The sequence below is a fragment of the Abramis brama genome, assembly GCF_963993115.1.
Source record: "Abramis brama genome assembly, chromosome: 8".
Classification (NCBI taxonomy): Eukaryota; Metazoa; Chordata; class Actinopteri; order Cypriniformes; family Leuciscidae; genus Abramis; species Abramis brama.
In genome coordinates this window covers 18,283,750-18,299,218 of record NC_139970.1, presented here as the reverse complement: position 1 = coordinate 18,299,218, position 15,469 = coordinate 18,283,750, and the positions used below count along the sequence as shown (strand labels likewise).

The window sequence follows — 15,469 nt, the reverse complement described above, 5'->3', positions numbered from 1 at the left end:
TAGGTAAATTCATAGCTATTTTATGTCTCATTTGCAATACACTTGTTTAAAAAAATGCATTCAAATACCTTTTTGTGATTAGTCTCCAAACAATTTGTAAATTGTAAGTCAACATATGATAACACCTGAGAAAAGGTGCGGTTTCTAACTTTATCCAACAAAAATCTATTCATATTAATCTTACAAAACATTTAACAGGGTAAAATGTATTTTCATTTACACTTTATTCTAAGGTGTCTTTGTTACACTGTTATACATTTAAGATCGGAGTAATATTAAGTAACTTCAAGTACTTACTATAGAGTTAGGTTTGGTTTAGTTGCATGTAATTATGCATAATGTATAGTTAATACTATTGTAACTACATGCAACGTAACAATGAAACTATAAAATAAAGTGTTCCCGTATTTTCTTATAGGAGATAAGCATGTAATTTTAACTTTCAAAATATATTTTTTATGTGACGGTTCTGCCACATTGTTGCAACCGTGCTCTTCGCTACACCACGTTCAGATTGCAAAGCGCATGCGTGACTCCATCCTCCGGATCCTCGAGGTCTCCTTTTCTGGTTTTGTGGTACGTTTATTTTGTAGTGAGCATGCGCAGTGTCAGTTCGAAGTCTCAAGGGATCCGTTTCTGGTTTTGAGGGTCGTTTAGTGGGCACGCGAAGGCTCAGTCCGGGTCTGAAAGATTCCGTTTCTGGTTTGTTAGGTTTATATTGTAGTGAGCATGCGCGCAGCCTCGGTACGGAGTCTCAAGTGATCCGTTTCGGGCTTTGGTGTACGGTCATATTGTAGTGGGCATAGCTCCAGTCCTGAATCTTAAATGATCCGTTTTAGGTTTTGACAGATTCCCAATGTGAAGTTTCGTTCCTTCAGAGAGCGCGCAGTGTGTGATGTGTGTATGTGAGCACGCTGTGCGTCTAGTCTCGCGTCGCCTCCCCCTTGTAAGCTCTTTGTTTGGGCGGTGCACTTAATAAGAGCAGACATCGTGTACAGTCCACCATTTTTGAGACAATTCCTGTTTGCACGCATTTGTAAAAGCGAGTGTTCAGTAATGTCGGTGGGACTGGAGTCTGGGTTTTCTAGCGAGGAGGTGCTGAATATTCGCTTCCCTCTTCACCGGGCGTGCAGAGATGGAGATGTGGGCGCGCTGTGCTCGCTCCTCCAGTGCAGCGCAGACCAGCTCTCGGTGGAGGACTCTTTCTACGGGTGGACGCCTCTACACTGGGCTGCGCACTTCGGCAAGGTACATCATCATCATGCACAGTTAAATTATCACCCAGCCACAATGTGCACAAATGTGTTTGTTACTTCCCTTAAAGATGTTAAGTTACTCAAACCGCATCAGACATTAATCCATGCAAATGTCATCGTACTGGATCTGACGCGCGCTGACGATCTATTTGAAAAGGCGCATTCATTCAGTGCGTGCCGTGAGCCTCTGGCAGTTTGGCTACTACTTTCCTTTTCATTTGATTTTCCATTTTACGACTGTGTCGTGATTTTTACAGGCTTGTTTAGTGATTATAAACCATTAGTGAATATAAAAGAGCAAGAACGATACGAAGACGAATGTTTTTTTTTTAACGCTGCCGTTAAAACCGTTGCCGATCCTTTTCGTATTTCGAAGACGTAGAAAAGAAATGCAGTTGTTACTGATGATGACATTCAAAAGAGCAGATATAACGCACCAGAAATGCAGCTAATGAACAGTTTTTACTGACAGTAACCCTATCGCATTCCATATAAAATAAAATATCACACGAACAAAAATGTTGCATTGATTTATTCATTCGTTTTATACTATATAACTTGTGACAAATAAATAACACTTTTATTTACGTTGCCATATGAATAACCGGCCTGTGAATAATCGTTTGGACACGATGAAAGTAATACGGTTCCACTGCTTTAAAGGGATAGTTCACCCCAAAAATTACTTACCCAAGTTGTTCCAAACCTGCATGAGTTTCTTCTATTGAACACAAAAGAAGATGTTTTAAATAATGTTGTGAACCAGACAGTGGACGGTACCCATTTACATTCATAGTAGGTAAAAAATACAATGGCTACTACTGCCAACTGTCTGGTTAACAACATTCTTCAAAATATCTTCTTTTGTCTTCAACAGAAGAAACTCATACAGGTTTGGAACAACTTGAGGTAAATGATGACAGAATTTACATTTTTGGGTCAATTAACCCTTATGAATAAGTGTTTTTTGATTCAAACATTTCAGTCTTCAAACAAGTGTATTTTTAGATTGATACCTGTGGGTGTAGTCTTTCCTCAGGTAATGATGCTGAACTTCAGGTTCCCCTCACTTTCTCAAGAGCTACATTATTAATGTAACTGATGCCTGATGTGTTGTGTTCTCAGATGTCTCAAAGTTACACAACCAGATGAAGTACAAGAGACAGCAGGCTGATATAAACACCAACCCATTGGTTTATTTTTAGAAATGTGTTACTGAAAAGGGAAAACATTTTCTGTACAGTTTAAAGTTCCACAGGATGCATGCATGAACTTGCACCGCAACCTTTCAAGGCAGTGTCAGTGTGTATGAGCTTGATCAAAAGGGTTTCATATCAGACTAGATTCCAGTTGAATTAAAGTGATGCCAAATCTGATTTATGACTTATAAAAGAGAGAATGAGGAAGCTATAAACCTCTCTGTTCTGGCGCCACTCCCACTTTCTCTGTGTTGTTTGCTTCATCTGGATGGGTGTAATGTCTTCTAAGCATGGGAGTGTTTTTAAGGCTCTGCACTGTTGATTAGATGAATAACAGGAAGAGTCAGGGTGAAATTTGAGATATTGCAGGAATGAGGATCAGGGAATGTTAAAAACACAACAGTAACCATTTATCAAATGTACTAAATGGCTCCTTTGTCAAATGCAATTGTTGTCTTAGCCATGTGTGTTAAAGCAAGACCAATTATTATGTCTGATTTAGATGATTAACAGAGGTGTTGTTAACCCTACTGGAGAATAATGGACCCATTACACAGACTGGCATATGGTTATCGTGTTTTTATATTGTTTCACATGTTCATGTTGAGAAAAACTAGAATATCCACATGCTCGGGTGAAAGTTGGCTCCTCAGAAGGCCAGAGAAGCTGCAGAGAAAACAACACAGATGTTGCAGGGACACAAGTAACGGTGTGCTAAACAAAGTTTCTTATCAGATAAGTTATCTTCTCAGCTATCTTCTTACCTGTAGTAGTGAATGCAGTGACGGACAGCTGTCTTTCCTCATTCGACTGGTCAAAACGATGATTGTTTAGATTGTATGTGGCCTATGCAACGGCTAAGGGAATGACGGCAAATGAGACATCTTTTTCTCTTCTGACCAACGTAATCAATCTCTAGCTAGATATTTGTTTCCACTTTTGGAAAGTCATAGAAATATCATTGTGGATTTTTTCTTTTGCTATTGGAGCAAATGGGAACGTAAAAATTATATTTGTTGTAGTTTCCGGTCACCACTATACAAGTTTACCCAGCTATGACGACTTCCATTACTGAGAACCTCGGAAATGTGAAGGGTCCATATACAAAAAAACTGAAATTATCTACAGAAATTTCAGCAGTTTGTCTACATCTCATTTGTTATCATTAAATTGTATTTTAAATATGCATTTATGTATTGTATTTTCAATTTCAGCATTACATCTGCTATCCTGCTCTATCGGTATCGATTACCATCAGCTATTGAAAAGCCCATGTCAGTTGAGCACTATTTAAATGCACTTTTCCTTTGTCCTCTCCCATAACCCAGCTGGAGTGTGTAATGCGTCTGGTGCAGGTGGGATGTGGCGTGAACTCTGTGACCTCTCGGTTTGCTCAGACGCCTGCTCACATTGCTGCCTTCGGGGGTCATCCTCAGTGCTTGCTCTGGCTGCTGCAAGCTGGAGCTGATATAAACAGACAGGTAAGACACCAATGTCTTATGAGGTGATATATGAGATGCATCGGTGTTCTAAGGCCATTTAAAGAAAAAAGAAAACTGTATGGCCTAACATTGAATTGTAATTTTACAATAAAATACATTAAAATTAGTTTGTAGTGTCATAGTAAAAACTATGAACTGTCATATAATTTCCTGTGAAAAACTGGAAAGATGTTATTTTATAGGCTACATTTGGTTTCTTCTCATTTTTGTTATCAGTAATGTACATTAGGGTGTTTAGTGTTATTTGTTTAATGTTTATTGCATTATTTTAGTTTTGTGTTGTTTTTGTGTTTGTGTGTATGACCCTGTGTCTATATATGAGTTTGATTTGTGTCTATATAAGAGTTCTGACCATGTTTTATCATTATTATCATGGTGGTTAACAGTACATTTAAGGTAAAAAAGCAGATTTTGGTTGTTCGTAAGTTTGGTAGATTGGTATATTAAAGGCCCAGATATACTCACGACGAAGTTCTCTTTAATTTTTCACTTTTGAAGTTTGAAATGCCTGAGCAAGGTATGCTACTGTTAGCGAACATCCAGAGCCACCCACACTGCTGAGAGCGCATTTAGATAAATATGAAAATATGTCCTGTACGCTTTCATCTCAATAACAAAATAAACGCGCAACTTAAATGACAGCTGTGAGAAAACAGCAGTTAAAAAGGCATTTGATCATATTTATTTATACACCACTTAATACTTTGTTTAAAAGCAAGCAGCTTTACAGGATTAAACATGGAAAAAACAATACTTTTAATAACTTCTCATCACAACTTTTCAATTTCTACTATAAAGTGGCTCTACAGTATGTTCGTGTTTTTACTGGCGGACGTCTGACCTGACCTCAACCTTTTTCGGAAAGTTCGCTTTGGCAAGCTTGTTCGAACTTCATTTTGGCATGATTTTGTTTGAAATTGTCAAGTTCGTTCTTCGATTTTGCTTTACTTATATGGGGGCCTAAACATTTATATCACTTAATGAAATTATTTGGTTATGAGTTATAAAATATAAAGTTACCAATATGCCATCCTGTAAAACCTGAAACATTGTCACTGTAGTTTTTAAGGTGAATTTCTTGCAACCGTTGCTGTAAATTTAACAAGATATCAAGTTCCAGCTTGATTTAAGATTGTAGTCACACCGTCAATCCCTACAGTTTCCCCATTTGAAAGTAGAGGTGTTTATGAAATATGGCTTATACTTGTGCTTATTTTTGACCCAATCAGCCTGGGTTTACTCAGTTTTCTGAGGCCCTGGGCCACGACTGTGGTTGTTTCGCTGTGCTCATGCACTGCATCACTATTATGTTTTCCATATGTGCAGAATGTGGTAATCCCCATCGGCATATGAGCACATTTCCGATTGTTCGTGTATTCTCCTCCCCCCCTACCATTCATTGGTGTGTTACAGCAGAGAAATGAGATTACTAGGCCATTGTTACATAACCAGTGATGTGTTCTCCAAATATAGGCTAGTTTCACATCCCCGGTGGCTCAGACAGTTCAGCATTATTCATTTAAGGGCATGACCCTTCCCATCGACTGATCTCTCACACGGTTTGATGCTTCAATGAGTTTTGCACACATTCTTTTCCAGTGAATCGCTGATTTTGCTGAAAGGGCTGGGTGAAGCTCAGCCGCTCATTTAAGTGTTTACTGTAGCTTTCGGGCAAAGTGAAAAGTGTATTGCTCCTGCTGGGAGCGCCTTTGCTGCTCTGCCAGGATGATCCACCAGCGTCTAAATAAATGATGATGCTGGGTTGTGACGGAGAGATTGCACTTTCACTTCCAGCAAGATGGTGAATGCCCATATTCAGCACTCTGGGTAGTCTACACACTTATTTTAATGTGGCATAGTTACATGTTACTACATGTTCTTACTATAGTAATAACAGTAAATTATGCATGATTACAAGTAACTAACCCTAAACCTAACCTTAACTGTATAGTAAGTACATGTTGTAAATTAATACGCAGTACTTCATTAAGTACAATGTATCTACATCACCTTACAATAAAGTGTAACCAAAATTGACATAAAGCTGAAGTAAAATTACATACAAATATTAGATTTTAAAAAAAAACATAGCCAAAAATTAGAAATGTTGCCTTAGCAACTAGCTAAGAGGAAGACGGTTTGAAGTACAGTTGAAGTGCTAAAATAACTAAAACTGAAAAGCTAAATAGAAAAAAAAAAGAAATCACATGACAAAATTACTAAAACTAACTCAAATTAAAGTGAATTAGCTCCTTTATTAATAAACGCTATAATGGTGATAATAAATAATGCTAAAATAACACATAGCAGATACTAATAGATCAACTCAGCCTGTCACGATTATTACATGATTGCAATTAGTTGAGTTGATTTAATCTAGATTATTTTGAGAACCACAATCATGGTTCGCTTTAATTTTCAAACACATTGTCCCACATTTTAAGCAAATACAAAAGGCTGATTTCATAGCATTTCTATATGGACTGAAAGATTGAGTTTCTGCTGCACGCAGACATTACAACTGTGACATTCTGCTCTCACTTTATTTTAAGGTACGCATAATGTAAGTTTTGCTGTTACTGGTTATATTTGCTGTTTTGGTTGTCAGACATGCAGAAGACGATTTAAAAAGTGAAGAATTTGAAATAGAAAGATATTGCAGTTGCAAAACAATTAAAAATAATTTGTGTGACAAATGATCCCAGCTGGCTCTCTCTCTCTCTCTCTGGCTCTCTCTCTCTCTCTCTGGCTCTCTCTCTCTCTCTCTCTGGCTCTCTCTCTCTCTCTCTCTCTCTCTCTCTCTCTCTCTCTCTCTCTCTCTCTCTCTCTCTCTGTGTTTGTAGGACTATGTTGGTGAAACCCCCCTCCACAAAGCGGCCCGTGCAGGTAGCATTGACTGCATTACCACCCTCCTGGTCCAGGGAGCCAAGGCAGAGTAAGTCATCTCTAACTGCTGCGCAGAGTAACTGTATCTCTCTCTCTCTGTCCCTTGCATCCATTCAAATGCCCCACTGGTGCCTCATTTAAGAAGTGCTCCATCAAAACTGAAATGTGGATTATCTTGAATGTAAGGCTCTACATGTAATTTCTTCTGCTGCATGACAACACGGGCTCAAGACACTAGTGAATTATAGTGAGACCATCTTGAATTAAGATTTTCTTAACCCTTTTCTGTAAAGACAAATGAGCCTCATTGTCCTGAGTGGTAGAAAACTTACTGGTTTTCAATCTCACATTTTCACTTGATTTTAAAACTTGCATGCATGAGTTATAAATAAAAGAATTAACTATGTTTATATTCTCTTTATTATGCTGTTAACTGTTAAAGATTTACGCCATGGAAGTGAGGCTGTTACAATTTGTACCTAAAAATGTCATGCAGCGTTGCATGACTTGCAACCAATATTAAAAGAACATTGAACAACATTGTAATCCAGTCAGATCTGTTAGTCAGAATTTTCGTCTGATTATTTTATATTTTATAATGATTTGAAAGCTTTTTAATATGTGAAAGAAATTAATTTTAAGTTCATGAAAAATGGTACATTCTTGGACAATACATTCTTGGACATACAAAAAAAATCCCCCTACAGTGTTTTTGGATGACGAGTGTTTATTAGATTTTTTTCATTGAAGTTAATGTGTTGACCTTTAAAGGGATAGTTCACCCAAAAATGAAAATTCTGTCATTAATCACTCACCCTCATGTCGTTCCAAACGTGTAAGACTTTCGTTCATCTTCGGAACACAAATAAAAATGTTTAATGAAATTGAGAGCTCTCTGTCCATTGACACCCTACACAACTACCACTTACAAGCCCCAGAAATGTAGTAAAGACATCATTAAAGTAATCCATGTGACTCCAGTGGTTTAACCTCAATTTTATGAAGCGATGTAAGTGCTTTGTTTGCGCAAAAAAACATAATTTGCCACTATTTACAAACTATTAATCTCCGACGCACGTTCAACGCAACAACGTCTGCTCTCGTGTCAACACAACATGAATGCGTCGTGGTGCTCTTGTGAATGCGTGTTGGTAAATTGTCTTTTTGCGCAAACATAGCACTCGCATCGCTTCGTAAAATTGAGGTTAAACCACTGGAGTCACATGGATTACTTTAATTAGTAGTTGCTTAGGCTGTCAATGGAGGAATAGAAACCTCTCATATTTTATTAAAAAGATCTTCATTTGTGTTCTGAAAATTAATGAAAGTCTTACGGGTTTGGAACGACATGAGAATGAGTGATTATTCACAGAATTGACAAAGTTTTGGGTGAACTAACCCTTTAATGAATTAGATACCATGAACTAACAATTTTTACAGCATTTAGTTAATTTATAAATATATTTTTGTTTATTGATGTTTGTTCATAATACATTATGGGTAATACAAAAATGTATTAACATTTATCCAAGATTAATACATGCTGTTCTTGTTAGTTTATGACAAATTGAACCCTACTGTTATGCATCACTATACACAGTATAGTACAGCTTTTGTCCATTGTGCTAGACCAGGGTTGCCCAATCCTGTTCCTGGAGATCTTCCTGCAAAGTTCAGCTCCAACCATGATCAATCACAACTGAAGCAGCTAATTAAGATCTTCAGGAGCAAGACGGGTGTGTTGGAACTGAACTCTGCAGGTGGACCTCCAGGAACAGGATTGGACACCCCTGGTCTAGACTCTATATCAAGATTTAATGTTGAATGTGTATTCTTTTTTCATTAAAGCTGAAAATGTGATTTTGAAAAGTGACCTAAATGCACTCAATCCATTTTGAAATGTATTTTGATGGAGCTCTTCTGAAATATTTGACCAGATTTGGTGTTATTGGCTTGATTTTGCCTAAATGTGAAATGTATTCTGAATTTAGTAATTTGATGATCTCTATCATGTCTTCTATAATCCCCTGTGAAGTGCTGAGGTACAGTAATATCCTTTTTGTTTCCTTCACTTTTTGATTTTAAATGTGTTGTCATTACAAGGTTGCAAACGGTTGCACATTTCCTCATAGCTCAAAAGCGAACAACTGTTGCTATTTTAAATTGTCCTTTGTTGAGAAGGATTTTTTTTTTTTTCCTTGTTGGGAGATGAGTTGAAATGAAGTGTGAGAGCCCCTATAGTATCAATGATGAATTGAGCTCCATTCACAATGTCTCTGCAGTGTCATTATTTGGCTAATAAATGCATTTTATTGCATTTGATATTTTCTTAGTTTTTCCTAGAATTCTAAAGGCCCGTTCACACCTATAACGATAACTATATTAACGTCCACACCAACGTACGATAACGTCCTGTTTACTATAAGCACGCGCTGCAGTTTTGTTGTCTGCTACTTAAAATGCTCGATCTCTTTAAAACAGGATGGATTCTGATTGGCTGCCAATGTTTTTATCATTCATCAGCTGGAAAATTGTTCTGAAAGTGTTTAGAATTAGAATATATATATATATATATATATGTATATGTGAAGAGTTCAGATGCAAAAGCCTCTAAGTGCCATCTGAAATTTTCTTCTAGAATGATCATTTTTATCAAGCTTGTATATTTAAGTTCAGTAATTTCACTTAAATGACAATTAATAGGTAATTTTCATTGCCATTTAAGTGAAATTACTGAATTTAAATATACGAGCTTGATAAAAATTATCATTCTACAAGAAAATTTCAGATGGCACTTAGAGGCTTTTGCATCTGAACTCTTCATATATATATATATATATATATATATATATATATATATATATATATACAATTTATTTATTTTTCCTCTAATCTGTTATCGTTATAGTTGTGGTGCGGACTATTATTTTTAAGACACTTTTTGAACTGTATCTTTATCGTTATTTAAAATAATAAAATATTTTCTTTTCAAATAAAGTCAGTCTTTTTATAGCTCTAAAAAGTACGGAGCCCCTAAAGGGACGTGGTTGGTGGAAATTTTTTTAGGTTGGGAGATATTTTTTTTTAAAATCTTTTGCGTTCCCTCGCAAAACTTTTGCGTTCCCCCGAGAAACTTTGCGTTCCCTCGCAAAGTTATTTGCGTTCCCACGCAAAACTTTTGCGTTCCCTCGCAAAGATATTTGCGTTCCCACGCAAAACCTGTTTTGAGCTCGGACAGACACTTCCTGTTGAAATGTCCCGTTGGCAGTGTTTCAGAGCTCCGTACGTTAATGGAGTGTTTCATAGTGTTTGAACTTGGACACAAATATAAAGAAATGCGGTCAGTGCTTAACTAAAGGAGTTCAGTGAAGCTGGCAATATTCACATAGGCTATTCGAACTTCCCTATTCTTGAGCTAAACGTTGTTAAAACACAAACAACACCTATTTACAATCACAGTAACCTAGACAACGAGCTACAACCCGATTCTCATCAAAACAAGCTTTATAATATAGGCTAAATTGATCTCTATGAGCAGGCGGCTGAGAGACTAGTTCAAAGGGACCGTCTGCAAAATGCAATATAACCCAAAAACGACTACAGCATCAACTCAGTCAAATAGTCATTAACTTCAATGTTATAAACTGTAGTGCCACCCAATTCAGTTTACACATCAATGGTGACCCACTGGTCATACTACACTACTTTTGCACATTTTATATTATGAAAAAATTCAATAACTTCACTGTAACACACCAAATTTAGTTCACACATGACACATCACTGCTCTAATGTTGCAACAGTTAGTTAGGGAAGTAATTGCACATAAAAAGTAGGTAAGTAATAATAATAAGTAGGCCTATTCTTTACACAAATGATATTGGTACTGTAGGCTACGCAGCTTTTGCATTATATTTGCTTACTGAATTTGATGGCATTACACTGTACACTGTATGTAAGCCTACACTTGACACAGTGTGAAGTTATTTAATATTTAGTTCTAAAAAGGGTGAAGTTATTGCTTTTATTTCATAATAAATAATCATAAAAATTCTGCATTTTTTATAAGTAATGTAGGCCTAGTATAACCAGCAGGAGAGCAGTGATGTGTGAACTGAATTTGGTGACAATTCTGCACATTTTATATTATTAAACATATTCAATAGCTTCACTGTGACACACTGTACTGACAGTACAGTGTGTCACAGTGAAGCACAGTGAAGCTATTGAATATGTTTAATAATAGGCTATAAAATGTGCAGAAGGGTTTTGAGATTTGCACTTTACAGATGGACCCTTATTTGGACTTGTCTCTCATTCGTCTGGTTAGAGAAATTAATATTAGCCTATAAAGCTCGTCTTGATGAGAATCGGGTTGTAGCTCGTTGTCTAGGTTACTGTGATTGTAAATAGGTGTTGTTTGTGTTTTAACAACGTTTAGCTCAAGAATAGGGAAGTTCGAATAGCCTATGTGAATATTGCCAGCTTCACTGAACTCCTTTAGTTAAGCACTGACCGCATTTTTTTATATTTGAGTCCAAGTTCAAACACTATGAAACACTCCATTAACGTACGGAGCTCTGAAACACTGCCAGCGGGACATTACAACAGGAAGTGTCTGTCCGAGCTCAAAACAGGTTTTGCGTGGGAACGCAAATATCTTTGCGAGGGAACGCAAAGTTTTGCGTGGGAACGCAAAAGATTTAAAAAAAAATAAAAATCTTCCATCCTAAAAAAAATTCCACCACCACGTCCCTTTAGGGGCTCCGTAAAAAAGGGATAGTTTACCCAAAAATGAAAATTGCCATCATTTACTCACCCTTATGTTATTCCAAACTTGTTCTGCTGAACACAAAAGAAGATATTTTTAAGAATGTTGGTAACCAAACGGTTGGAGTAGTATAGAGAAAAAAAAAAAAGTGGCCCATTAACTGTTTGGTTACCAACATTCTTCAAAATATCTTCTCTTGTGTTCAACAGAAGAAAGAAACTCATACTGGTTTGGAACAATTTGAGGGTGAGTAAATGATGACAGAATTTATTTCTGGGTGAACTATCCCCTTTTAGAGAAAACACTGTATTCTATTTTAAAAGAAAATAAATTAGAAATTGTACCAAAATAATGTGAGAACACACATGTGAAAATAACTTTTTTTTTAAACAGAAAAACTAAAGAAATGTTAGCTACAAATCTATGCCGATAGTGTTCATCATCCAATCCTGAAGAGTTTATTTCCAACCTTCTGCAACACACCTGTTTGAAAGTTTCTAGTTATCCTGATATCCTTGATAAGCTGGTTCTGGTGTGTTTTATTAGGGTTGGAGCTAAACTAAGCATAAAAGTCAAGGAGCAGTATTGGACACCACTGACAGTCAAATGCCATAGACGTGTAGATCTACTTCACATTCTCTTAACCAACACCTTGTTCAGCATTTAGATTCATGTTAGTATATGGCTGTAGTTTGCCCTGCTCATACAGCATTTGTTATAAAACGTGCAGTTGACTTTGCAGAGGGATTCTGATGGAAGCTCATTCATGATCTTGAATATTTCTCTACAGATCTCCAGAGTTTTGCAACAAGGCTCTCGTACTAAGATGGTTTTTGGAAGTATAACCTCCTGTATATTAAGAATTGTCACTTGAATAAACTGCATCGCACACATTCAGTGGTGCAGGAGTGTCCTTGTTGCTCATTCTGGAGAAATGCTACGGTTGAATCTTAACAGACTCTCGCCATTTCATATCTCTTGACAATGAAAAATGCCACTTGGGAATGTAAGGCATACTTTAATGATGATAGTGGACATAATGAATAACTGGAAATGATCTGTTCTTCCACAGAGGCACATCTATACATCAAAACAACCTTTCTATTACTGACTGAAACATTTTAATACAGTTTGGCTCAATTTGTATAATTTAAAAGGGAATGCTTGAAATTTAAAATCTGTTCATGGTCATTTTACACTACCAGATCATGAAATTGCAAAATAGTCTAAAATCTATTGTGCTTGATTGGTTCGTAATATATGTGTTTTCTATGCTCAAACTAACATTAGTTGACTCAACAAAGTCCTATTTTGTAAAACAAAGTATGATGTGTTTTGTGGAACAGCGGTCATCTTAGTAGTGTTTCTTGCAGGCGTTTGGTCTAAAGAACACAAGTCTGCTGAAAGCACTACAACAGCTAATTCGACCTGCAGATGTTGTGCTCCTCTTTTGAATGCCATATGGTTGTGGTCAGCAAAGTGTTAACATGCATTAATATAATTTATAACAATAGTCTATGCCATTTAATTAAAACTGGTGACACTTTACTATTACCTTTAATTTGTTAACAGTTGCATTTTGTATCATGAACTAAAATAATTAATTTATTAATCTATGTTAAGGATAATTTGTAAATGTACTATTGTTAATTCATGTTTATACCATGGTCTGTCTGAATACTCGATTTTGATTGGCTGGAATGTGTGCAATAAAACCTTTTAATGTACAGGTAGTTCCAAGTCAGTTTATTCAGCGTTCTATATTAGCGTTCTGTTTTCAATAAAGCGCACTCACACATACAGATCATGCTGAGCACAGAAACTGATGAACGCTGCCCCGTGACTTTTATTAATAAAATAGCTTCATTACTGAATGGCTACATTATATTTCTCAGCAAATGGGGTAACATCGTTTTTGAAGTAATTAAACTCACAGCTTTGCCGTTAATGGAGAGAGAGAGAGACGCTGCACAGATGCAGGTAATTCACACACACATCTCTCATCTCTCTTTCTCTCTAGATAATGAATTCAAATAAGTGCTATAATTCATTCATTCAAATAAATGTAATGTCACCGCACTACTTTATCTTTTTGTCAGATTCGAAGCGGTCAATGCTAGATCTAATGAGCCATAACTGACGAAAATAATGTAATTTTTATCCTTTCAGTAAAATGTTGCACTGAAAACATAAATTACGAGTTGTCAATGCTGGCAAAAGGCCATGGTATAAGCGGGATAATCCTCGGCTAGCTGTGCATGAAACGATCTGAAACTCCGCTTTGTGTCGGGCAGTTCTTTGCCTTCACGTTGTGCATTAATATATACAACTTGAAAAGCTGAAAGTATATTATAGTATAGTTTATTGATTACCATTTACATAAATTAATCAATGCTATTCTCATATTGTTCATTGTTAGTTCAGGATACCTAATGAATTAACTGATGTTAACAAATTGAATCTTATAGTAAAGCTTTGCAATAAAACAAAGATAGTTGCTAGATTGAAAGAAAAAAAAAGAAATCAATTACATTTGTTAAAAATGTACTGTATAGAAATGACTAGAAGGCTGCATTCTGTTATTGTCACATGGTACATTTATTTAAATTAGCAGTACACTAGAATTTGTATTAAAATATAGCAACTGTTTGGCTAAATTGTGGACTTCGCAGCATTTAATTCACTTCCAGTCAATAGGAAATATTGAGAAACAATGCAGTGTAAAACCACTTCAAACATTCTTCAATTCAGGGGTAGCATTTTGTCAATTGAAATTATTCTAAATACGATATTTTCATTCTAAACTGACATGGCAAATCTGTTTGTGATTCATAACAGAGAATCTTTTAACTATGAGAAGCTTTTAACTAATTCTTTAGATTGAATAGTTTATGGCCTTGTGTTTAAGGAAAAAGAGAGACCTCACAGACCGTTGTCTAGGAAGACAAACAGGCACCAGAGAGAGACATAATTGCATCAAAAGTCTTGATTAAACTGTTTATATCCTCCCCAGTGGTACTATACCTACTATCTAAATTAGACCTTGGTATATTTTAATTGATAACCTTGAATTGATTTTTTTTTTTTTTACAAATCAGTTTTAGAAGTAGTCATGCTTTATACCATCGTCTGTCTGAATACTCGATTTTGGCTGAAAGGTGTGCAATAAAACTTTATTGGACAGGCTGTTTCAAATCAGTTTAATAACTGTTCTATATTAATGCGCTGTTTTCAGTGAAGCAGACTCACACATACATACGTCACTCGCATAGACGTGAACTGAAACTTTCAGGAGCACAGAAACTTATCAACGCTACCCACGACTTTTAGTAAAATGATTTCACTACTAAATCACTACATTATATTTCTCAGCAACAGGGGTGACATCGCTGGTTTTTAAGTAATTAAACTCACAGCTTTGTTTTTAATAGAGAGAGAGAGAGATGCTGCACAGATGCAGGTAATTCACACATGCATCTCTCTCTCTCTCTCCCCCTCTCGCTTTCTCTCTCGCTCTCTCTCTTGCTCAATAATTAATTCAAATAAGTGCTACAATTCATTCATTCAAATAAATTGTATCTCTGTGTCTGATTCAAAGCGGTCAGAGGGCTAGATCTAACGAGCCATAACTGACGAAAATAACCGTAATTTTTACCCTTTCGGTCAAATATTGTACTGCAAACATCAATAACATCTTATGCTGGCACATGACCATGGTATAAGCAGGATAATCCACAGCTAGCTGTGCATTAAACAATTTGAATGCACTTTGATTCACGTCGGGTGGTTCTTTGCCTCGACGTCGTGCATTAGAATCGTTTAATCCATAGCTAGCCGTGGAATATCCCTTACTTT

At 36.3% G+C, this 15,469-nt stretch overlaps 1 protein-coding gene across 2 annotated transcripts in view; it reads left to right on the top strand.

Annotated features, from left to right (window-relative positions):
• The first annotated feature begins 885 nt into the window (after positions 1-885).
• ankrd10b (ankyrin repeat domain 10b) overlaps positions 886-15,469 on the top strand; it is a 32,198-nt gene continuing 17,614 nt past the window's right edge. For both annotated transcript variants that reach the window (XM_084122642.1, XM_084122641.1), the window contains exons 1-3: positions 886-1,248; positions 3,784-3,936; positions 6,801-6,892. In XM_084122642.1, coding sequence (XP_083978768.1) covers positions 1,057-1,248; positions 3,784-3,936; positions 6,801-6,892 — 437 coding nt within the window. In that variant the 5' untranslated portion in view covers positions 886-1,056. The remainder of the gene's footprint in view (positions 1,249-3,783; positions 3,937-6,800; positions 6,893-15,469) is intronic.